At 43.6% G+C, this 24,963-nt stretch overlaps 1 protein-coding gene across 2 annotated transcripts in view; it reads left to right on the plus strand.

The window, feature by feature from the left end:
- The window catches only part of ROBO4 (roundabout guidance receptor 4), a 187,424-nt gene that overhangs the window by 94,730 nt on the left and 67,731 nt on the right, over positions 1–24,963 (plus strand). For both annotated transcript variants that reach the window (XM_082273761.1, XM_082273762.1), the window contains exons 8-12: positions 5,517–5,742; positions 8,103–8,224; positions 15,697–15,868; positions 17,766–17,948; positions 18,026–18,068. In XM_082273761.1, coding sequence (XP_082129887.1) covers positions 5,517–5,742; positions 8,103–8,224; positions 15,697–15,868; positions 17,766–17,948; positions 18,026–18,068 — 746 coding nt within the window. The remainder of the gene's footprint in view (positions 1–5,516; positions 5,743–8,102; positions 8,225–15,696; positions 15,869–17,765; positions 17,949–18,025; positions 18,069–24,963) is intronic.

Consider the following 24,963-nt stretch of genomic DNA (forward strand, 5'->3'; position numbering starts at 1 on the left):
CTGTACCAATAAATATTGCCTTATCGATACTTTGCATTTTTAATCTCATGGGTGATTGTGTAAGCAGGGCCCCAGTGCGCTGCATTGCCCGGGGGCCCTTTAATGCTCTTAAGATGGCACTGACTATGTGTGCTGGTTGCTCTGCTCCAGTCCGTACCCCGCTCACCTTCCTGCTGATCCAGGCTGCACACCAGATGTGACATCTGCACCAGACACTTCCAAAATATCTCACACATGAACCGGAAGTGACTGCTAATGATGTCTTTCTGGTTCGCTTGTTGGTTTCCCGGTGCATCCTGGGATATCTCATACCTGCAATACCTCCAAATGAAAGCAAAGCTAGTGCTAAAAAAAGCCAAAGGTTGAGCATCAGCGTTCTAAGAGATCCATTTATAAAAATTTTGCATAGTCATTCATACAGCAAATCAGCATGTACATTAGTTCTGTGCAAATTGGTCATAAACAAATGTTATTGGATTATTTTCTCTCCTGAACAAATTTTATTTTATTTTGAGCCATAGTAAAAAAAACACATTATGGCCATGGGATGGGGCTGAAGAGCATAGGAAGTACATCTTTGTAAGAGATACAAAGTAACAATTCTAGAGAATACTAGAGGGAATTTACATTGGTTACATTTATATTCTCTCTAGCAGTCTATGGAATTGTTACATTGGTTACATTTAGATTCTCTCTAGCAGTCTATAATATTGTTACATTGCACCTCTCTCTGTAAAGACATAGGCTCCTTTCACACGGCCGCTCCGTGTGAAAGGTCCGCTGCGGGACTTTTTTTTTTTTTTTTCCACGGAGCGGATGACATTTCTGTCATCCGCTCCGTGTGCCCGCATATCATCCCATCCGTTTGCGGATGATATGCGGACATAATGTAAGTATATGGCACTGCGGATGTCAGCGGATGACACCGCTGACATCCGATTTTCCTTCCTTACTGTTTTTTACACGGATGGAAAAATGGGGTTCTGTTCCGTTCCAAAAAACGGAACAGAACTGAAAGGAGGAAAATCGGATGTCAGCGGATGGTATTCCGCTGATATCCGCAGTGCCATTCACTTACATTGATGTCCGCAAATCATCCGCAAAAAAATAGGATGATTTGCGGACACACGGAAAGCAGTGGAGCGGCCGTGTGAAAGGACCCATATGTATTTCCTATGCTCCTGTTTACACCATGTATTTTCATAACCTGATTGACCTAAATACGATCGTATTCATGAGCAAAGTATCTCAGTGCTGCTGATCAATGTAAAACGATTGATAATTTTCCGCTCTGAGTAATTGACTCCGTGTGATTAAATTAGTTCTACAATGAGTCCAAATCAATCAGAAGGGGAGTCATGGCTTTTTGATTGTTTGCATATTTTATTGTTTTGATCGAATCACACATCAATCAGATAATAAAAACAAAGAGTGTGTGGCCACCATAACCGATATACAGCGCATCCGGAAAGTATTCACATCACTTTTTCCACATTTTATGTTACAGCCTTATTCCAAAATGAATTAAATTCATTATTTTCCCTCAAAATTCTAATACCCCATAATGACAATGCGAAAGAAGTTTGTTTGAAATCCTTGCAAATTTATTAAAAATCAAAGAATCAAAAAATCCCATGTATATAAGTAGTCACAGCCTTTGCTCAATACTTTGTTGGAGCACCTTTGGCACCAATTACAGCCTCAAGTCTTTTTAAGTATGAGGCTACAAGCTTGGCACACCTATTTTTTTGGCAAAGTAACTGCTACTGCGCTTGGAAAAGTAACCGATCCAGATGAATATGCTTATATCTCCATCTTGCTTTAACCACTTGCCGACCGCTCACTGGAGCTCTACTGCGGCAAAGTGGCTCGTTCCCGTCCAGCGACGTAGACCTACGTCGCTGGACTCCTCCCCTTGTGGGCGGCGCACGCGCGCCGCCGGAGGCTCGCTCCCGCTGTATTCATTCACAGCGGGAGTCGGGCCTAGGGAGGAGCAGCGGCGATCGCCGCTGCTCTTCCCCGATCGTCAGGGAATCGAGTTTGGAGATCCGCTCGCTTGTGTAAACAAAGTCTCCTAAGTGACAGACAGTGACAGATTACAGGGTTCAGCATAGCTGAAGATGCGATCTGTCCTTGTGTCACTCAGTCACCTCCGCCCACACACGTTAGTAAGCACCAGGCATACATTAACCCCTCCCTCTCCAATAAAATTAACCCCTTCCCTGCCAGTGTCATTTTTACAGTAACAGTGCATATTTATAGCACTGATTACTGCAGTAATGTCACTGGTACCCCCAAAAGTGTCAAAAATGTCAGTCAAGGGTCCGATCTGTCAGCCGCAATGTCGCAGTCCCACAAAAAAAAATCGCAGATCGCCGCCATTACTCGTTAAAAAAAAAACACCAAAAATGACAGAAATCTTTCCCTTAGTTAGTAAACGCAATAACTTTTGCGCAAACCAATCAAAATACGCTTATTGTGATTTTTTTTTACCAAACATAGGTAGCAGAAAACAAATTGGCCAAAAATTTAAAATAATTTTGATTTTTACATTTTTTTTGGGGGGGGGGGGGAGGAATTTCATATAAAAAAATGTGAAAAATATTGTTATTTTTTCAAAATTTACGCTCTTTTTTTGTTTATAGCGCAAAAAGTAAAAATCGCACAGGTGATCAAATACCACCAAAAGAAAGCTCTGTTTGTGGGAAAAAAAGGACGTAAATTTTGTTTGGGTACAGCGTCGCACGACCGCGCAATTGTCAGTTAAAGTCGCACAGTGCCGAATTGCAAAAAGTGGCCTGGACGTAAGACAGCAAAATCCTCCGGTGGTAAAGTGGTTAATAGGTATACCTACGGTCTTGCTGCCCTCAAAGACTTGGGGGGGGGGAGTCTGAAACACTGAAACCATACAAAAACACACAGAGTGCGCACCGACCTAGTGCATCATCCTAAGACAAATAAATTATTGAATAAAAAAGTGGTAAGTATTATACTCACAAAGTTGCTTTGTTAACCACTTTACCACCGGAGGATTTTGCTGTCTTCCGTCCAGGCCACTTTTTGCGATTCGGCGCTGTGCGACTTCAACTGACAATTGCGCGGTCGTGCGACGCCGTACCCAAACGAAATTTACGTTCCTTTTTTTCCCACAAACAGAGCTTTCTTTTGGTGGTATTTGATCACCTGTGCGATTTTTACTTTTTGCGCTATAAACAAAAAAAGAGCGTTTATTTTGAAAAAATAACAATATTTTTAACATTTTTTTATATGAAATTCCCTCCAAAAAAGATGTAAAAACCAATTTTTTAAAAAATTTTTGGCCAATTTGTTTTCTGCTACCTATGTTTGGTAAAAAAAATCACAATAAGCGTATTTTGATTGGTTTGCGCAAAAGTTATTGCGTTTACTAACAAAGGGAAAGATTTCTGTCATTTTTGGTGTTTTTTTTTTTAACACGTAATGGCGGCGATCTGCGATTTTTTTTGTGGGACTGCGACATTGCGGCGGACAGATCGGACCCTTGACTGACATTTTTGACACTTTTGGGGTTACCAGTGACATTACTGCAGTAATCAGTGCTATATATATGCACTGTTACTGTAATAATGACACTGGCAGGGAAGGGGTTAATTTTATTGGAGAGGGAGGGGTTAATGTATGCCTGGTGCTTACTGACGTGTAGGGGGGGAGGTGACTGAGTGAGTCATGGACAGATCGGATGTCCAGCTATGCTGAACAGTCCGATCTGTCACTCCCTGTCACTATGGAGATCCGCCCGCTGTGTTTACACACAGCGGGCGGATCTCCACACTAGATCCCCGGCGATCGGGGCAGAGCAGCGGTGATCGCCGCTGCTCCTCCCCTGGCCCGACTCCCGCTGTGAATGAAAACAGCGGGAGCGAGCCTCCGGCGGCGCACAAGCGCCGCCCAGAAGGGGGAGTGTCTGACGACGTTAATACTACGTCGTCAGACGATAACGAACCACTTTGCCGCAGTACTATTACCGTACTCGGTCGGCAAGTGGTTAAAAGCACATCAAAAATTCGGTCTTCAATTTTTGTTGAAGACTGCTTTTTTTATTCAATATATTATTTGTCTTAGGATAATTCATTAGGTCGGTGCGCCCTCTGTGTGTTTTTGTATGGTTTCAACATCTATTTTTGGGCAGTTTTTTTTTTCAATTCTTCTTTGTACGACCTCTCAGGCTTCATCAGGTGGAATGGGGAGCGTCCATGCATAGTAATTTTCAGATCTTTACAGAGATGTTGAATCAGGCTCAAGTCTGTGCTCTGGCTGGGCCACTCAAGGACATTTACAGAGTTGTCCCATAGTCACACCTTTGTTATCTTGGCTGTGTGCTTAGGGTCGTTGTCCTGCTGTAAGATGAACCTTCGCCCCAGTCTGAGGTCCAGAGTGCTCTGGAGCAGGTTATCATCAAGGATATCTCTGTACATTGCTGAAGTCATCTTCTCCTCGATCCTGACTAGTCTCCAAAATCCTGCTGCTGAAAAACATTCCCACAGCATGATACTGCCACCACCATGCTTCACTGTAGGGATGGTATCGGCCAGGTGATGAGCGGTGCCTGGTTTCCTCATGACGTTTGCCATTCGGCCAAAGAGTTCAATCTTAGTTTCATTAGACCAGAGAATTTTGTTTCTCATGGTCTGAGAGTCCTTCAGGTGCCTTTTGGCAAATCCCAGTGTGGCTGTCATGTGCGTTTTACCTAGAAGTGGCTTCCGTCTGGCCACTAGACCATACAGGCCTGATTGGTGGAGTGCTGCAGAGATGGTTATTCTTCTGGAAGGTTCTAATCTATCCACAGAGAATTGCTGGAGCTCTGTCAGGGTTCTTGGTCACCTCCCTGACTAAGGCCCTTCTCCTCTCATCACTGGTTTGGCTGGGCGGCCCGCTCTAGGAAGAGCCCTGGTGGTTCCAAACTTCTTCCATTTACAGACGATGGAGGCCACTGTGCTCATTGGGACATTCAATGCTGCAGATATTTTTCTGTACCCTTACCCAGATCTGTGCCTCGATACAATCCTGTCTCAGATGTCTACAGACAATTCCTTGGACTTCATGGCTGGGTTTGTGCTCTGACATGCACTGTTAACTGTGGGACCATATATAGACAGCTGTGAGCCTTTCCAATTCATGTCCATTCAACTGAATTTACCACAGGTGGACTCCAATCAAGTTGTAGAAACATCCCAAGGATGATCAGTGGAAACAGGATGCACCTGAGCTCAATTCTGAGTGTCATGGCAAAGGGTGTGAATACTTATGTACATGGGATTTTTTCTTCGTTTTTCATTTTTAATAAATTTGCAAAGATTTCATACAAACTTCTTCCATGTTGTCATTATGGGGTATTGTTTCGAGAATTTTGAGGAAAAATACATTTTGGAATAAGGCTGTAACATAAGAAAATGTGGAAAAAGTGAAGCGCTGTGAATACTTTCTGGTTGCACTGTACATGTATTAATGATAAAAAATATATATGATTTGTTTTTTAGGTGTCATCACTGTCACAGTACACTGAGGGATACGTCGTTTTTTATCGCCCTCATCTTCCCCTGGATTCTGAATGGGTAAAATGGCGCTCAGTCCCACTAACAGAAAACAGCGCCATCATCCCATCTCTGGAGAAAGGACAGAGGTACGAGTTCAAGGTTCGACCGTATGGACAGGCCCTCTTCGGCACTGACAGTAACATCAAACACATCCAGATCCCAGAAGGAGGTAAAAAATGGTGCACAGAATTATACCATGCGTTCTCATGTCATGTCTCCTGTTTCTATAAAAACAACACAGCTAAATAAATATATAATCTGTAACGTATAGAAGACTTTTCCCAATCAATTTTCCTAACTATGGGGATGATTTATAAAAGGACACTTTTTTTTTTCAGTTTTGACCAATTCTTTCCCTGGTTATTTAACCCTGTCACTACCAGAGCTGTATTTTCATTTTTTTTTGCACAAGTTTAAAAAAAATCAGTTTAGGCCTGAAGATTATGTAATGCCCCAAAATATTATGTATTTTCTAAAAGCAGAGACCCTGTAGAATAAAATGTTGGTAGTTCTAATTTTTTTATGTTGCACAATGTTGACACAATCATTCATAATATGCAAAACTATAGTAAAAAAAATGAACTAAAGTTAATTTTATGGCACACAAAATTTTTTTTTTTTTTTGGTGTAATATAAGATGAGGTTGCGCTACTTAAATAGATACCCAACATATCAAGCCTTAAAGTGTGCGTAAACTCCCATGTATGTTTTTTTCTATAGGAAAGCCTATAGTAAGGCTTACCTATAGGTACAGTAAATATCTCCTACACGTGCACCGTTTAGGAGATATTTACTTGTGAAGCCAGCGGCGCATGCACTCTGAAGGAACGGCATACTATGCTGTTCCTTCAGAGTCCTGTGCCGTAAATAGCACCTCCCTTGTGCATGCCCGGGAGTGATGTCATTGTGGCTTGTCCAATCAAAGGACCGGAGCCTGTCAACCCGGAAGGAAGACCGGATGAAGATGGAAGCCCTGTTAGCGGGTACTGCCTGCCGCTGGAGGGCTTCATTTTAAGGTAAGTTTCACATAATGTGCTAGTATGCAATGCATAGACCCCCGATGTCTCAGCTGCCCTCTATTGAAGCTAATGGAGCACTGGTCAGTTACCATTAGCATCTCCCCTGACCACAGCGCCAAGTAAAATGACAACTGAACCTGGAAGCAATGTAAATACATGCTGTTTCCAGGTTTTTACTAGGTAGGGGAGATCAGTGAAAGGACGTATGCTGATCTCTCTCCCTCCTACCCAGTGGCACCCACCATGGGTTTCCCAGGCCCGTAGGAGCACGGGAACCAGGAAAACATGGCGAGAGTGCATGGGTTGTGGAGCTTCGCAAATGTACCAGGGGTGCGACTAAGCGGTCTGACAGCAGTACAGATTGTCAGGGCTGTAGCAGTGAGTATGTGTGAAGACCCACTTGCCGCTGCCAACTTATGCACTATGTTGGTGGCAGTGAAAGGGTTTAAGCTTGATCAACCGTTTCATCCCGTTTTAGGTTTAATAAAAGATTTTGCTGTTTTAAGATCATATCAACTTTTAAAAAAAAAAAATGTAAACCTCCTTTTTTTAATTTTTAAATACTTTTTATAGCTCCGCCCACAGTTCATTGAAGGATAACCTTTATATAGTGGAGTTTTGTTCTGTTGATTGCCCTTAAAATAGACATTGTAATAGACATTGTGCGAACATAGCAGTGACCACTAGGTGGCAGTGTACATCTGTCACACAACGACCCATTCATTCAGATCACATTCCTAGATGGTGGTAGCTGTTGAAGAATTATTATAAAAAAGCAACATCACAAAATACCATTTTTGGTTAGTCTAACCTAGCGCTAAATCTACTATCATTATGTGTTTTATGATTTACTTATGTGAATATTTGTATTATTTTTTTTATTTAATTAATTTATATTCTGTAGTTCTGACATAATGCTATACAGAGCCAGTCACATTAGTCTCTGCACCAAAGGAGCTTACACTCTAATGCCCCCACCACAGTCACACTCTAATAATATTATACATTTGTATAGCTCTGACATATTCACAATGCTGTACAGAGAACACTGAGATTCTGCATCGGAGGAGCTTGCACTCTAATGTCCCACAAAGGGAATACAGACACTGGGGTGCCGCTATGGACACACAGTTTTGGGTGGAAGCCAATATTTTCTGAAAAGGGTCCGTATACTACAAACATGGGAAGAACATACACAAACTTTCAGTTAAATCCATGATTGAGATGTACTCAGGACCCCAGCACTGCAAGGCCATTATATACATCTGAAACCTCACTGCTGTCCATTAGTGGTTCAGCCTATAAAATGATTGCTTAACATGGAAACTGCGAAGCCCATACTTTCCATATGGCATCTCTATTTCATCTTATAAGCTGCTCTTGAAGGCATAAAGTTGCATGGTTGATTGCTATGAGCAGCACAGACAGTTCTTCCTTCAGACACTTTCATAGATGTGTTTTTTGTTGGTTTGGGTAAACAGTCCAATAATAGTGTCACATCCTCTTGTAGTTCCTGGGCACACTCCTCGGGGCATCAATGTTACCCTGGTTGATGACAGCAGTGGGTCGGTATTAGTCAGCTGGGAGCCTCCACCTCCAACCACTCACAGATGGAACATTAAAGCTTATAAGGTAAGTCCTTCACTTCTATTCAGAGCCGGGACAAGGCGTGGGCAGGAGGGGAGGCTGCCCTGGGCCCTGTGGTATCATGTGAGGGGGGAGGGCACCACATAGAGATTGGGGGAGGAGATTTGTGTTGGGAAGGGAAATTTGGAGGGCAGTGGGGGTAGCAATTGTTCTAGGATGGCAAGATCCTAGAACAAGATTAGCGAGATGTGCTAGGAGTGGTGATTTGGGGTATTTGTGTTGGAAGGCAGGAAGAGGATTTGTGCTAGGAGGAGATATTTTGGGGGTTTGTGCTATAAAAGCAATACGGTAGAGGGTTTTTTTTTTTTTTTTTGCGGGGGGGGGGGGGGGTTGTGCTATTAGGAATGATTACAGGGTATTTCTGATAGGAATGGAGGGGGAGTTGAGATTGTGCTAGGATAGGGGAATGGGTTGGGGAATTTGTGAAGGAAGGGGGGATTTGGAGTGGGGGGGGGGGGGATTTGTGCTTGGAGGGGAAATTTGAGGGGTAGAGGATTAGTGTGATGAGGGGGTTTTTTTTCTAATGCTCATACATCTCGGGGGGAGTGGGCACAATTTGGCGTGTTTGCCCTTAGCTCTAGATGACCTTGTCCCAATACTGGCTCTACTGCTCATGTATTGGCGCTGCATACAAGCATTACCCTGGCATATACATACATAATCACTCCAGTAGGAGATCTTGGGCACACAGAGATTACATGCCAGGACAGAGATGGAGGAGGCTCTCTTCCAAGTACAAGGTGCATCACATCTATCAACTGCCTGCAGTCTTCCACTACCACCAGTTGGATGGATGGACTGATCAGAAATAAACCAGGGTGGGCTGAGATGGGCACAAATTGACAAGCAATGCCTGTGATTCCAGTGCAATCATGTGACAGCTTTACGGTGTACTTGGAGTGATTGAAATAGAAGCACTGGGAACTTAGAGTTATACCAACTTAGAGTTGGCTGGCAGCTTCTCCACGCCAAAGGATTTCCTCTGTTTCCTTGATTTGTAGCAGAATCACCACACCGGTATATTCCAAAATAAAATAAAAGAATATCCTTGAACTATGGCGTTTTGGGAGTCAGAAATCGCCCCTTGGTCAGGGATTATGAATAAAGAATAGTGCATACTGGACTTAATGTAGATATACAGTTGTTGAACCAGTTTTAGCGGCCAGCTGTTGACAAACCATATGTCTCATGGTTCAACAATCGTCTATCTACATTTAGTCCACTATACATTATCATTCATTCACTATCCCTGATGAAGGGGGATGTTCCTGACCCAATCCCCCCGAAAATGTCTTGGCTCCGTGGGACATTCTTTTATTTTATTTTTGGAAAAAATGATATCTGGATGCCTAAACTTCTGGTGTGGTGGTTCAATCCAAGATTCAGCATATATGGCACACAGAGAGCACCAAAGACTGCTGGGACACAAACTTTCCATGCTGGATATTGTCAGAGGATTCCTTCTATTCCTTGCTTAACTAAATCTAGCCACAACTTCACTTCTCTACATGTTTCACTACAAAAGGTGGCTTCATCAGGTGAAACACTGTGCTTGATTAAACATTTTGTGCTGTGTACAAGCAAAAACATAATTGTGTATAGTAGTGGCCCAATCATTCAAATAATAAATAAATAAAAAAGGAAGAATTAATTCAGGGTACATTCAGATATACTGTACATAGTTACATAGTTAATGAGGATGAAAAAAGACACCGGTCCATCCAGTTCAACCTATTATGAGTGTGTGTGTGTTTGCTGTCAATAGTACATTGTATACCCCTGTATGTTGTGGTTGTTAAGGTGCCCATCTAATAGTTTTTTGAAACTATCGATGCTCCTCGCTCATACCACTGCTTGTGGAAGAGAATTCCACACCCTTACCGGTCTGACAGTAAAGAACTCTTTACGCACTTTAAAGTTAGACTGCTTCTCTTCTAATTTTAGTGAATGGGCGCATGCCCTTTTATATTCCCTTTCGCTGAATCGTTTGTTCCTTATGCTAGGGTCGCCAGTACGGTATTTTTACATTGATATCATATCCCCCCTCAAGTGTCTCCTCTCCAGGGAGAATAGGTCCAATGCGACTGTTATTGTCGAAGCTGTGAAAAATGATCTGCAGTGGACGTTCTGCACATGGTTTTAGGGCAGTTGTTGCATGGTACCATTCACCTAAATTAGTAGTTTTTGTCAACAGTACTGCCCACCAAAAGCAACAGGGGGAACTGTTTTTTCGCACGCCCAAGGAGCAAAACATCATAGCCACAACATGTGTACACCCTCACCCAGCTGCCTTTGCAGCTTAAAGAGGGAGGTAAAAATACAGCTCAACCACCTGCCTTACCGACACCTCCCCCCAACCTCAAACCAGCCCTTAAAGTGGTGTAAACCCCTGGAATGAATAATGAACAAAGCATATCCTTTCTATAGTGTGTACTTGCCTCAGTCTTTATCATAAAGTGAATGCTTTCTACTCTCTCCTTCTGCTATTTACATGAGTCACTTAACGGTTTATTCGGACAGATGTTCCCTGCTGACAGTATGTGATTGAAAGCCTCAGCTATGCACGTTTCCCTATGAGACTGTGTAGAGGGGGGTGGTCCTTTCCCTCCATTCGGGACGGGTTTTAGCTTACACTCAGCTCTGTCCTATGCAGTGTATGACATCAGCTCTCCGCCCGCTAAGCAATACCCTTTGATCTGTGTACTGTGAATGGCTCTGGTGAAGAAATGGCTGCATATAAACAGGTACAACGTATGTAGGAGGATTTGTTTCATCTCTGAGGCTGGCTGAGACTGAGGCTAGTCACTTCAGTAAATATATGTAATGGTTCACCATCACTTTAAAGTTATAAATAAAATGAAATTTTCATTTTGTTCTGTAGGGGTAGACATATAGCATCGTAGGGATAATATATGTCACTTTATAGTTAGAAGCAGGCCTCTTTTTCAGCAGGAACGTGGGGGAACGCAGTTCCGGCACCTCTATCACTGAGTATATGTAATGGCAAGAGGTGCTGGGGTGTGCTGGAGGGTCTATTGATGCTGGCTGCTGGGAAATCTGTTGCTGCTGGTGGGGGTTTATTGTTGCCGGAGTGGATCTATTGTTACGCTGGGTATTTTGTTGCTCTGAGTCTGGGGATCTATTGTTGCTGAGGGCGTCTATTGTTTCTGAGGTGGATCTATTGCTACTGTGGAGGGTATTTTGTTGTTCGGGGTCTATTTTTTCAGCAGGGGACTATTGTTTCTAAGGGATCTATTAGTGCGAAGGGTATCTAATGTTCCTTGGAGATCTACTGTTGATGATAGGGATCTGTTGTTGTTGAGGGGGTGGGGGAGGGTCTATTGTTACTGGCTACAGGGGATCTATTTTAATCCTTTCTTATTATCATTAACACATTCCATACAAATTCTTTAGCACAACATAATTGTACTTGGTTCTGTATTCTCTAAAAGGGCAGTACTTGAGGTGGGCAGGGGTGGAACCAAGGGGCACTGCTCAGAGGTAGGTAGGGGGTGTCTCGGAAAGGAGAAGTACCTGCACCTATTTTCTGAGATAAAAAGCACTGGTTAGAAGATTAATATGAGATACTCCCTATGGAGAAGCCTTATCTAAAAGGTATATCCAGCAGAAACTGATAAAGTAAAAGGATAGTTTGGGGCTGTGATAACTGTCTGGAAGGATCAGACGCTCTTATGTATCCATCATGTATCCGTATCTTCAGAATGTTCCCAGAAAAGATACAACATGAAAAGGAATACATATAAAAGTAAAGCCCAACAAAAGAACTTCATATAAATCCCAATGATGATAAGGAGACAATAGGTGAAATTCCTACTTGTGCATAATAAGAACTCTGATTGATGCAGAAATCCAGTGCCTGTTACAAATCCAAATTACATTTTATCACGAAAAGACAAGACTGATGCCATTCAGGTCTGACAGGTGAATCTTTCTTAATTATATTGTCAGTTTCACTACAAATTAACATATACTTATCTCATGGCTGTGCAGAAGAAGAGAGCAAGGAATCGCTCGCTCAGCAGGAAAGATTTTTCACTCGCAGCGGGGGAATGTCGTAGACGTTGCGGATTGACGGGGCGAAGTCTAGATTGTAAAACAACTGAGCTACGCCATGTCCGCAGATGTCTTATAATGATGTCTTAGAATTGCCCTGCCACTCATATACTGTATACATTAAAGAACCCACTAAACATTTTTATGACAACTTACGTAAAAGAGATTTTTGAAATGTATCTAAACGCAAAAACAAATAGGTATAATTTTGCAGCCTGTGCTTAGATTTATTATTATTTCAGGTTCTTATATAGCGCTGTCAATTTTACGCAGCGCTTTACATATACATTGCACATTCACATCAGTCCCTGACCTAAAGGAGCTTACAATCTAAGGTCCCTAACTCGCATACATACACAGTAGGGCCAATTTTTTTTTATACAGGATCCAATTAACCTACCAGCATGTCTTTGGAGTGTGGGAGGAAACCGGAGTACCCGGAGGAAACCCACGCAGGCACAGGGAGAAAATGCAAGCTCCAGGCAGGTAGTGTCGTGGTTGGGACTCGAACCAGTGACCCTCTTGCTGCTAGGTGAAAGTGCTAACCACTACACCACTGTGCCACCCATAGATGCTGTTTTTTCCCCTTTATTTTCACACACACTTCCCGTCCTTGGGTGACAACGTTCACTGTACTGTATCTATGGGGGAGCAGTGTTGTCATCCTAGGAAAGAACTACAAAAACCTTCCCTCTTTGCATCTTAATACCATGAAAGCAGAGGGGTTCTGTAACTCACAAAGCACAGGATGAGCGCACAGGAAGTTATCAGCTGACAACATTTCTGGCAGGATTAACAGGAATTTGTTTCATTTATAAAACGGATATAACAAAATGCTTTCAATTGTGTATTTAACAGACAAAAGGGAGAAAATAAGAGAAGTTTATTGTTAGGGTTTACATATCTCTAGGTGTAGCACAATTCGCAGCCGTTTCGCTGGATATGGGTCCGCCTGGGTTACCGCTAGCAACAACAGCACATTTAAGCATGTTCTCCAAGTGTGAGCACTGAGACAATGACCAGTCCAGTATCTTTGGGTTTTTGTATTTACTGTATTTGGTAACTTGGATGGGAAAGAGTGGGATACTCCTTTGGCTCAACTATGCACAAATTGCTAGGGACAACTGAAAAATGCAGTTTGACGCTGACTTGACTTGGCAGACTGAGTTTGCGGAGAGAGAACCGTGAAATAATGAAATGGGGGGGGGGGGATTGTGCAGAGAGAACTGTGAAAGTGTGTGGGGATTTGAGCACAGAGGAGAACTGGGGGGGGACTTTGTAGCGAGGAAAACTGGAAGCGTTTATGTGTGTGTGTAGGGGGGGGGTGTATTTATGCATAGAGGCAAGCTGGGAAGGTGAGGGGGGGGGAGTTTGCAGTGTGGAGAGCTGGAAAAGTGTGGGGGGGGGGAATTTGTGCAGAGAGGAGAGCTGGGAAAGAGTGGGGGGGATTTGTGCAGAGTGGAGAGCTGGGAAAGTGTGTGGGGGGGGGGGGTAATTTGTGCAGAGAGGAGAGGTGGGAAAGTGGGGGGGGGGGGTTTGTGCAGAGAGGAGATCTGGGAAAGTGTGGGGGGGGGGAATTTGTGCAGAGAGGAGAGCTGGGAACATTGGGGTATTTGTGCAGAGAGGAGGGCTGGGAACATGGGGGATTTGTGCAGAAAGGAGGGCTGAGAAAGTGGGGGGGGGGGGAATTTGTGCAGAGCGGAGAGCTGGGAAAGTGTGGGGGAGATTTGTGCAGAGTGGAGAGCTGGGAAAGTGGGGGGGAGGGATTTGTGCAGAGGAGAACTGGGAACGTGGGGGGATTTGTGCAGAGGGGGGCTGGGAAAGTGGGAGGATTTGTGAGGAGAGCTGGGAAAGTAGGAGGGATTTGTGCAGAGAGGGGGGCAGGGAAAGTGGGGGGGTTTGTGCGGAGAGGAGAGCTGGGAAAGTGGGAGGGATTTGTGCGAAGAGGGGGGCTGGGAAAGTGGGGGGGGGGGTTGTGCGGAGAGGAGAGCTGGGAAAGTGGAGGGGATTTGTGTGGAGAGGAGGGCTGGGAAAGTGGGGGGGGGGGATTTGTGCAGAGCGGAGAGCTGGGAAAGTGGGGGGGTGGATTTGTGTGGAAGGGAGAGCTGGGAAAGTGGGGGGGGGGGATTTGTGCAGAGAGGAGTGCTGAGAAAGTGGGGCAGCTTTGTGCAGAGGTAAGAGCTGCAAAGGGCAGAAGGCAGGTTGGGCAAAGTGAGAGATGTGGAGGGTGCAGGGGAAGGGAGGCAGGTCGTGCAAATAGAGAGCTATGGTGGGTGGGGAAGCTGGGGGTGCAGCGGTGAAACATGGGGGATGGCAAAGGTGAGAGCTGTGGATTGGGGTGAGCTTTAGATTGGAATGCAGAAGGGGGGGGGGGCAGAGATAATATGCAAAGGGCTTAAGAGGTGAGTTTCGGACTGGGGGTGTAAACTGTAGTTAGAGGAGTGCAGAGTTGACATGTTGATGGGGGGACAAATGTGAGTTGTGGATGGGGGGGGTGCTAAGGTGAATTGTGAATAGGGGGGCAAAGTGGAGCTGTAAACCAGGGAAAGAAGAGGTGAGCTGTGGATGAGGGTTGCAGAGGTTAGGTGTGGATGGGGGAAACTGAGGTAAGCAAAGAGATAAGCGGAAGTGAGGATTTGTTGGTTACTTTTGGGGGATACTTGAGGAGGAAGACCAGGTAAATTTGCTGGGGGACAGTAAAGCATACAGAGCTAGTGACCAAGAGTATGTAATGTATGGCACAGCGTGCAGGGTCCAGTGGTGAGAACTTTGTAACACCTTGTACATTACATACTCAGAACTGCTATACTCTATATGCTGTGCTGTGTGTTACATATTAAAGGCCTCTGGATTGTACTCCTTAATGCTGTACTCTGCACAATGGGTTTTGCATTACATACTCCTGAACCCTGCACTCTGTATGCTGGACTGCATATTACACACGCTTTACCGCTGCTCTCTGTGAGCTGGACTCTATGTTACATATTCCTGACCCCTGCACTGCACTCTGTACACAAGGCTCTATGCTCCATATTTCTGAGAAGAAGGGGCGCTTCGCATTGAATGTAAGCACTTTCCTGTTTGCTGCACAATAAACACTTCTGAGCCCTGTGTGTTATGAAGTCCTGTACTTTGTGTGTTACATGTGCATTGTGTGACACGCAGTTCTAAGCCTTCACTTATAATTATTTGACGCTGCTGTACTTCTGTCCCCTAGAGAAGGTGTGTCTTGGGGTGGGGGCTGGGTGTGGTTGGGGTTTGGGCGTGGTTGGAGCAGGGAGGGTGAGTTCCTGCACCTATTTTCTGAGAAAAAAAAGCCCTGGTTACAATAATATAGGTGCAGCTGAATTATTTTGGTTGTTTTATTTATACTTGTATTTCAGATATGGTGCTTTGGAAATGAGACCCATCATCAAGCCAACTGGACCGTAGACCCAGAAACCCAACGCCTAGAGATTGCAATGTTACCTGCGGGTGTCACCTACCAGATTCAAGTAGCCGCCATCTATGATGTGGGTGTTGGCAAACCGAGCCAACCAAAGTACATCTTTATAGGTGAGATGGGAATGATAGCAAGAAAATCATTTCGATGACTTCTGTGTGGTCCTCAGATTTTCTTAAAGCCTACACAGTATGTAAACCTAAATATAAAAAGTATGGGATTCTATTCTTCTGTCCTTCACAGAAAATATGAATAATTTTATGTATTCAGCAAGTGCAAGTTACAATCCAGGGCTATCTGGCTACACTAACCATGGAAGCAGATACGTTGTAACGTAGTTGCAGTAAGCTTTAAAAGAAAGGCGAACCCCAAAGGAGAATAATGGAATGGGGGGGGGGGGGGGTGGTGTCGCTACATAACTAGGAGTGGTAGTGTAAGAATCAAGTGTTACCTAATTGGCGATTTCTGGTCAAATGGCAGGGGAACTGCAGATGTAGGGACAGTGGTACTGGGAAGTCATTCCAGAAAGGTTGGCTGCAGAAGAAGTTGTCCAGTAAGGCCTCCCTTCCCTCATTGGGTAATTTTCTGATTGGGATAGGATGGCTGTTCTTGTAACCACAATTTGGCTGGTCTTTAAGTAGACTTGAAATTGTTACAAAACAGCGGCCTATATGGTGGTGTGGCATTTCTTTTTTTGCAGGTTGTTGGTTCCTGGACTGGAGGAGCAGGTTCCAGGCAGGACTTTATGCAGCTTGCTCTGGAATAATAACATATTACAACAAGCACCACCAGCTATTTTTCTAAGATATGTTGGCGTCCAGGGTGAGGCCCAGAGCCGTCTTTAACGCGGGGCAGCTGCCCAGGGCCCTGTCACTGTTTTGGGGCCCAAGGTAGCTGACCTATACGCCCACTCTGCATGCAAATCAGGAAGCCACATCGGCGCTGCAAATCCACTGGTCCAGTGACAGTCCATCCACTGTGCACTCAGGGACTGCCGGCATCGGCGCCCCATTGACCCCTTTTGTGTCGTGATTTTGCCATTATTGTCGCCCGATGGATCACAGTAAAATCACACGAACAGAATTGCCATACGCCCGTCGCCCAAAAGAAGTTCTTTGGGGCGACAGGCATACTGCGATTCTGTTTGCGTTATTTTACCGTGATTCGTCAGGCGACAATCGCGGCAAAATTGCACTGCAATTGGGGTGCTATTGGCAGTGACGGGGATTGCAAGGGCCTCCCACGATTTGTGGAGATTCAGGATCATGGGCAGAATCATGTTGATTCCACTGGCGACCCGGGGCGCCTAGATGTCAGCGAAGCCTAAAGTAGCAGTGTGATAAGTGTAATTGGGCACTGTGATAAGGGGCACCATGATGGGAAAAGGGGCACTGTGATGTGTAAATGGGCACTGTGATTTGTAAAGGGCATTATGATGTGAAAATCGCTGTAATGTAACGGGTGCTGTGATGTGATAAGGGGTACTGTGATTGCAGGGGCGGTGGCACAAGAAAATGTTTGCCCAGGGTCCAATCCATAATAAAAGATGGCCCTGGTGAGGCCGAGTGCCTGCTTGGCGTTTGCACCTGGACAGCCAAGGGAGTGATCCAATGTAGAGGACTTGGAAGCAACTGAAAACCTCTACTTGTATTGTTCTTTGTTCTACCAGGGGCTCGATTCTTGGTGGAAGGTGGTATATGTGCACAATTTAAAGATGTCCTCGAAATGGTGGGGTCCGGCTTGTAATAGGAGTAGAGCTTAGTTAAGACTTTTGTTAGTGGACCCAAAGACCCTCTCCTGGCAACACAGTTGGTACATGTATATTGTTATTTGCTGAACTGGTAGTGCTTCTTAAATAAAGGTCTGCTGTGGCCAATTTAAACCCACATCAAGCAGTCCGAGTCATTATTTGGGATGAAGAATAGCAGGGGAGGAATTTCCCTGATGAACGAAGAACGACGTACATGCAGGCACCAGCTGATTTCGTTTTTAATACCTCTGTCCCTGCAGATTTTCCTGAAGGGAAAGAAGAAACACAGAGTGATCCTATTCCTCTAGATCTCCTCCTGCAGGTTATAAAACATCCAGCTTTTATCGCCACAGTGGGTGGCACCGTCTGGATCATGCTAATGGTGGCCGTGGTTTACCTGTGCCAGCGTCACTCCAAGCCTTACAGCTCCAAGAAACACAGCGGTAAGCGTTCATTGTGTATACTGTGATAATACCTATTATTTATATTACAATAATAACCTAGTTCCCATCTTTTATAGGTCTGTATCGATTTGCAAGTGAGGACACTATCATTAAACACAGGTAAGGCCTGAGATCTGCTTATAACATTCATTTATATTCTGCACTGTGATTACAGTCTGGTCATAGGGTGCAACCACAGTACATTTGGCATTGAGTTAGGCAATCCTATAATAAACGAATTATCAAACTGTGTCTATTTTTCCTGACACTAACAATTAATCTATTCAAAATTGATCAAAGGTAGCATGGACCCTTGGGGGTTATTTTACTAAAGGGAAAAAGACTGTGCACTCTGCTAGTGCTGTTGCTCCAGAGCTTCATAAATGAGGGGAAGCGCTGCTGACTTCCATCATCCAATCATGTGCAAGCAAAAATGCTGTTTTTTTTTATTCCTAGCACTAAAATTCAGACAGCTGTACTCCAAATAAAATCCTTATCTTTATTGTAGTATAAAAAGTAACATGATACAGCAAAAAGACACTGTGGGGAATAAGAAAATAAGTCAACGCGTTTCGTGCTGTCAGCACTTAATCAGGATTTTTGATTAAGTCACGATTAATTGTTGATACAACATGAAACACATTGACTTTTTCCTCATTCCCCACAGTGATTTTTTTGCTGTATCGTGTTGCTTTTTATACTTTAATAAAGGTTTTGGTTTATAAAAGGTTATGTAGGGAGATGTGGTGAGGAGTGGAGGGGCTTGGCCAGCACACAAAGTAATTAGACACTTCCAGAAAAGAAGGGAGGAGCTGTGCTAGAGTATTGTCTCCTGGATAAGCCCGAGTTCACATTGGAGCGATTTGCATGATTAGTCGCATCCTATTGCTAGCAACGGCCGTGTTCAAATTGATGCGACGCCGACTTTTCGGTGTCGCATCACTTTGAAAAAGTAGTACATGCACTACTTTTGGCGATTTCGGGTGTGACTTGAATAGACATCTGTACATGAAGCCACACAGATGTCTTCAAATTTGCATCTGAAATCGCACTGAGATGCGGCTTTGATTTCAGGTGAAATCGCGCGATTTAAAAGCTGCACTCATTGTGAACGGGGGCCTAATCACATTTTCAAGCAAGTTTAGAGGCAAATTAACCACTTCCCGACCACCCGCCACCTTTTTACTGCGGCAGGATGGCTCTGCTGCGCAAACCAACGTAGACCTATGTTGTTCGCACGCGGGAAGCTAGGGGGCGAGCGCGTGCCGCCGGCGGCGCGCTCCCACCCCCGCTCGGCAGCGGGTAAGCAGATGCACGGGTCAGGCAGCTCTGATTGCCGCCTGACACTCACGATCGCTCCCCGCTGAGAGAGAAGAACGGTCGGCTGTTGTAAACACAGCTGACCGTTCTTCTACCTGGAATGATCATAGAGCTCATGTGATCCTTCTATATAGGATCACATGTCTCTATGGTCATCTTACAAGTCACGCCCCCCACAGTTAGAATCACTCCCCTGGTCTCACATTTAACCCATTGATCACCCACAGGGTTAACCCCTTCCCTGCCAGTGTCATTATTACAGTAACAGTGCATATTTGTAGCACTGATTACTGTAGTAATGTCACTGGTTCCCCCAAAAGTGTAAAAAATGTCAGTCAGGGGTCCGATCTGTCCGCTGCAATGTCGCAGTCCTGCAAAAAATCGCAGATCGCCGCCATTACTAGTAAAAAAAAAAAAACAATAAAAATTACATAAATCTTTCCCGTAGTTAGTAGACGCAATAACTTTTGCGCAAACCAATCAAAATACGCTTATTGCGATTTTTTTTTTACTAAAAATGTGTAGAAGAAAACAAATTGGCCTAAAATGTTAAAAAAATTGGATTTTTAAATTTTTTTTTTGAGAATGTCATATAGCAGAATGTGAAAAATATTGTTTTTTTTTTTTCAAAATTGTCGCTTTTTTTTTTTGTTTATAGTGCAAAAAATAAAAATCGCACAGGTGATCAAATGCCACCAAAAGAAAGCTCTATTTGTGGGGAAAAAAAATCACATCAAATTTATTTGGGTACAGCGTCGCACGACCGTGCAATTGTCCGGTAAAATAACACAGTGCCGAATCTCAAAATATGGCCTGGTCATTAAGGGGGCAAATCCTTCTGGTCCATAAGTGGTTAAAGAAAGTCATGTTATGAAAAGAAAAAAAAATAAGAGTTCAAAATTCTTGTTTTTTTCTGTGTTTTTACATGCAATGTTAAAAGTTGGTGACAAGATCCCTGTAAATAGGCCACAATCTGCATCGGCAAACCCACCAGAGGAGCCAGAGAACAGACGGGAAGAGGGAGAGCAAACCATTGCACACTGACCATAGCAAATGCTCTGATTGCTGTTCTCCAGCTGCAGACAGAATAGGATAATTCTTGTATAGTTCATACCCCTAGTCCTGCTGGCAGAAAGGAAAATCAGACAGCATGTTAAGATTATTCATTTTAAATCAGACTATAAAATACTTTTAATAATAACAAGATTTTCGTATGCTTCCAATCATTCACTTACCCGACTAGTGGCCTCAGGAAGTGGAAGAGTTTGGGATTTGGCAGAATTTGCCTTTCCGTGGTACAGCCGCGAATTGGCTTTGCATGTCGTTGTAAGACAGGCCGTATTTCAGAGGAAAAAAATAAGTTAAGGAATGAGTTTGTGACAGCGCCATTTAACAGCTATAAAATATCGTTACGTCTCAGCAATTCCTCACCTCAATAAGACTCATTTGCGTTTGTCCTTCAGAAGCAGCAATAAATTGCTGTCTCAGGAGATATAGTGCTACATATACTGTGTGACATTCTCCACGGCGCTACTTTACATCTTCCTGGCTCTAAAATATAGTTAAGTGCTGAATTAAAACATTACCTGAGCCTCCGGGGATTAACAATACTTTCTACTTTTCTTTTTTTTATAAATGAACTCCAGGCAAACAGCTCAAGTAAGCCATTGAAATATGTATATGGGGGCTGTTGTGGGTGCAGAAGCATTTATATTTCCGTGCTTCGAGTCCTGAGATACAGTGCCTTGCGAAAGTATTCGGCCCCCTTGACCTTTTGCCACATTTCAGGCTTCAAACATAAAGATATAAAACTGTAATTTTTTGTGAAGAATCAACAACAAGTGGGACACAATCATGAAGTGGAATGAAATTTATTGGATATTTCAAACTTTGTTAACAAATAAAAAACTGAAAAATTGGGCGTGCAAAATTATTCAGCCCCTTTACTTTCAGTGCAGCAAACTCTCTCCAGAAGTTCAGTGAGGATCTCTGAATGATCCAATGTTGACCTAAATGACTAATGATGATAAATAGAATCCACCTGTGTGTAATCAAGTCTCCGTATAAATACACCTGCACTGTGATAGTCTCAGAGGTCCGTTTAAAGCGCAGAGAGCATCATGAAGAACAAGGAACACACCAGGCAGGTCCGAGATACTGTTGTGGAGAAGTTTAAAGCTGGATTTGCATACAAAAAGATTTCCCAAGCTTTAAACATCCCAAGGAGCACTGTGCAAGCGATAATATTGAAATGGAAGGAGTATCAGACCACTGCAAATCTACGAAGACCTGGCCGTCCCTCTAAACTTTCAGCTCATACAAGGAGAAGACTGATCAGAGATGCAGCCAAGAGGCCCATGATCACTCTGGATGAACTGCAGAGATCTACAGCTGAGGTGGGAGACTCTGTCCATAGGACAACAATCAGTCGTATACTGCACAAATCTGGCCTTTATGGAAGAGTGGCAAGAAGAAAGCCATTTCTTAAAGATATCCATAAAAAGTGTCGTTTAAAGTTTGCCACAAGCCACCTGGGAGACACACCAAACATGTGGAAGAAGGTGCTCTGGTCAGATGAAACCAAAATTGAACTTTTTGGCAACAATGCAAAACGTTATGTTTGGCGTAAAAGCAACACAGCTCATCACCCTGAACACACCATCCCCACTGTCAAACATGGTGGTGGCAGCATCATGGTTTGGGCCTGCTTTTCTTCAGCAGGGACAGGGAAGATGGTTAAAATTGATGGGAAGATGGATGGAGCCAAATACAGGACCATTCTGGAAGAAAACCTGATGGAGTCTGCAAAAGACCTGAGACTGGGACGGAGATTTGTCTTCCAACAAGACAATGATCCAAAACATAAAGCAAAATCTACAATGGAATGGTTCACAAATAAACATATCCAGGTGTTAGAATGGCCAAGTCAAAGTCCAGACCTGAATCCAATCGAGAATCTGTGGAAAGAATTGAAAATTGCTGTTCACAAATGCTCTCCATCCAACCTCACTGAGCTCGAGCTGTTTTGCAAGGAGGAATGGGCAAAAATTTCAGTCTCTCGATGTGCAAAACTGATAGAGACATGCCCCAAGCGACTTACAGCTGTAATCGCAGCAAAAGTTGGCGCTACAAAGTATTAATTTAAGGGGGCTGAATAATTTTGCACGCCCAATTTTTTCAGTTTTTCTTTTGTTAAAAAAGTTTGAAATATCCAATAAATTTCGTTCCACTTCATGATTGTGTCCCACTTGTTGTTGATTCTTCACAAAACATTACAGTTTTATATCTTTATGTTTGAAGCCTGAAATGTGGCAAAAGGTCGAAAAGTTCAAGGGGGCCGAATACTTTCGCAAACCACTGTATACTCATGTCCGCTGACATCCGATCCGTCAAATTTGGACGGACGGAAACCCTATTTTCCATCTGTCTAGCAGATCTGATGGGATTGGATGAGAACGGAGAGATGGTCCGTTCCCATCCGATTCCCCAATAAAGAACAGCGGGACCTGACAGCTGTGTCTCCGCACACAGCTTAGAGACACCGCTGCCATCCGCCTGCTCAGCGGATCGATCCCCCGCTTAGAAAAACGGAGTCCGCCTGACGGACTCCCTGTGTGAAAAGGGCCTTACTAAACAGCAGAGCCAGGCTGCAGACCTGAATTTTCTCGACTGCAGATTAGCAATACAGCCTGTCCCTTCTCCACCCCCAGCCTGTGATTGGACCGTGAAGGAGCAGCAGCATTACACTCATAAGTCATCTCTCTCCTCTGTTTACTCTGCTCTTTCCTTCTGTTCCCTGGTAGCTCAAATGCCCTGCAGTACCACTGATTGGCTCCTAGTCCTGCCCTCCCTGTCCATCTGTGCACACAAACACAATATATCACCCAATTTTTTGGTAAAATATAAAAGATGGAGTTGTTTCAAATAAATAGATACGAAATATGTTATAGTAGAACTACAGGCAAAACTTTTTTCATTTTGGATAGAGCAAGGGATTTTTTTTTTTTTGTCATCTGTGTCCCATTGGGGAGATTTCCCTTTGCTTCCTGTCCTATAGTCAAACAGGAAGTAGGAGAAAATCCTTGCACATTAAGGGAATTCCTTGGGGACCCCAGGTCACCAGAAATAGTGTCCCCATTGAAACATTTCCCCTCTATTACTTTTTTAGGGACAACCCAAAATTTGGGATTTTCTTTTACTTTCATTTTCAGTTATAAAAGTAAACAGGACAAATAGAGGATGAATCTCCCTAACGGGGACACAGACAGAAATAAAAACTGACAGGTGTTCTAATCCCTCTCCACTCTTTCCAAAACAAACAAAAAAAGTTTTGCCTTCAGTTGTACTTTAAGCCTTAATATTGTGCTCCCATGAAACTGTGATATACCATTGCTATTCAAACTGTCAATAGGCGGTGCTTTACCCTTTGACGCCAACTGTACGCAGATATGCGACCTTCCTGGACTGGGCTTTTTCCCATAGGGCTGCATATTTGTGTATCTGTCTTAGTGCTGGGGGTGCGCCACACAACATGCTCTCAGCACAGAGACCGGGGGCTCACTGAAAGCCCCAGGTCTCGTACTAACAATCGGGACCCGGAAATCCCGGTTCCGAGTCACCTGATCACTGAGATAAAATTTGATTTGGCTGTCACAGTGATCAGTCACTGTAAAGCTTGCCCCTGTGTTTCTGTCTCTGTTAGACCCCATGCACACTGTCGCGACCAGAAAGTCGCCTCATAAGGGGCGACTTGTTAGCGCGACTTTATGCGCGACTTCGCGCGTATTCAGCGCGACTTGTATGATAGACGACTTTGTACGACTTTGTATTTCGCTAATCAGAATATGATGGTTCTGGGTCATGCTCAATCACACAAAAAAAGTTCTTAAAAATTGTCGTTTTTGATAGAGAGCCAATTATTGAAAAAATTATTGAAAAAAAAATTAGATTTCTTTGGATTTAGTGTCTGGTGGGTCTAAAAAGTGTACCTGTGAAGTTTCAGCTCTGTAGCATGTCCAGAACCAGAAAAAAAAGATAATTTTTCTTAGAATTTTTAGTAGGGCAGGGATGGGGCTCCACACCTTTCACACCTGGGCGTTTTTGTTGCAGGCATTTATTGGGCATTTTTTGGGTGTCTTTGGAGGCAGGCATGACATCTGAACTTCTGTGTAGGGGTTTATATGCACACACACATATATATATACACACATATATATACACATATACACATACACACATATAGGTGTACAGTAATCCCCCGCTCCATCGCGGTTCAATTTTTGCGGTCCCGGTAATTTGCGTTTTTTTTTTGTTATTTTACTATATAAATCATTAAAAATGAAATATTTTTGTGTTTTCCATAGCTCTTGCTATGTCTCTTAGTATCTTTTATGTGTTTAAATGAGTTTCTATTGTTTTAAAAGTGTGTTTAAAGACCTTAAAATGCTTTTACACGTACAGTGACAGTAAAATAAACATGCCTACAATGCATTTTAATAGGGTTTTTCTATTTCGCGGAATTTCACTTTTCGCGGCTGGGTCCAGAACGTAACCCCCGCAATGGAGGGGGGTTTGCTGTAATAGAAGCGGAGCCACATCCATGCGCTAATGAAATTATTTGCAGGGATGTGGCTCTGCTCCTATTACACCTATATGTGTGTATGTGTATATGTGTATATATATATGTGTGTATGTG

Source organism: Pelophylax lessonae (assembly GCF_965119305.1).
Source record: "Pelophylax lessonae genome assembly, chromosome: 12".
NCBI classification, from domain to species: Eukaryota; Metazoa; Chordata; class Amphibia; order Anura; family Ranidae; genus Pelophylax; species Pelophylax lessonae.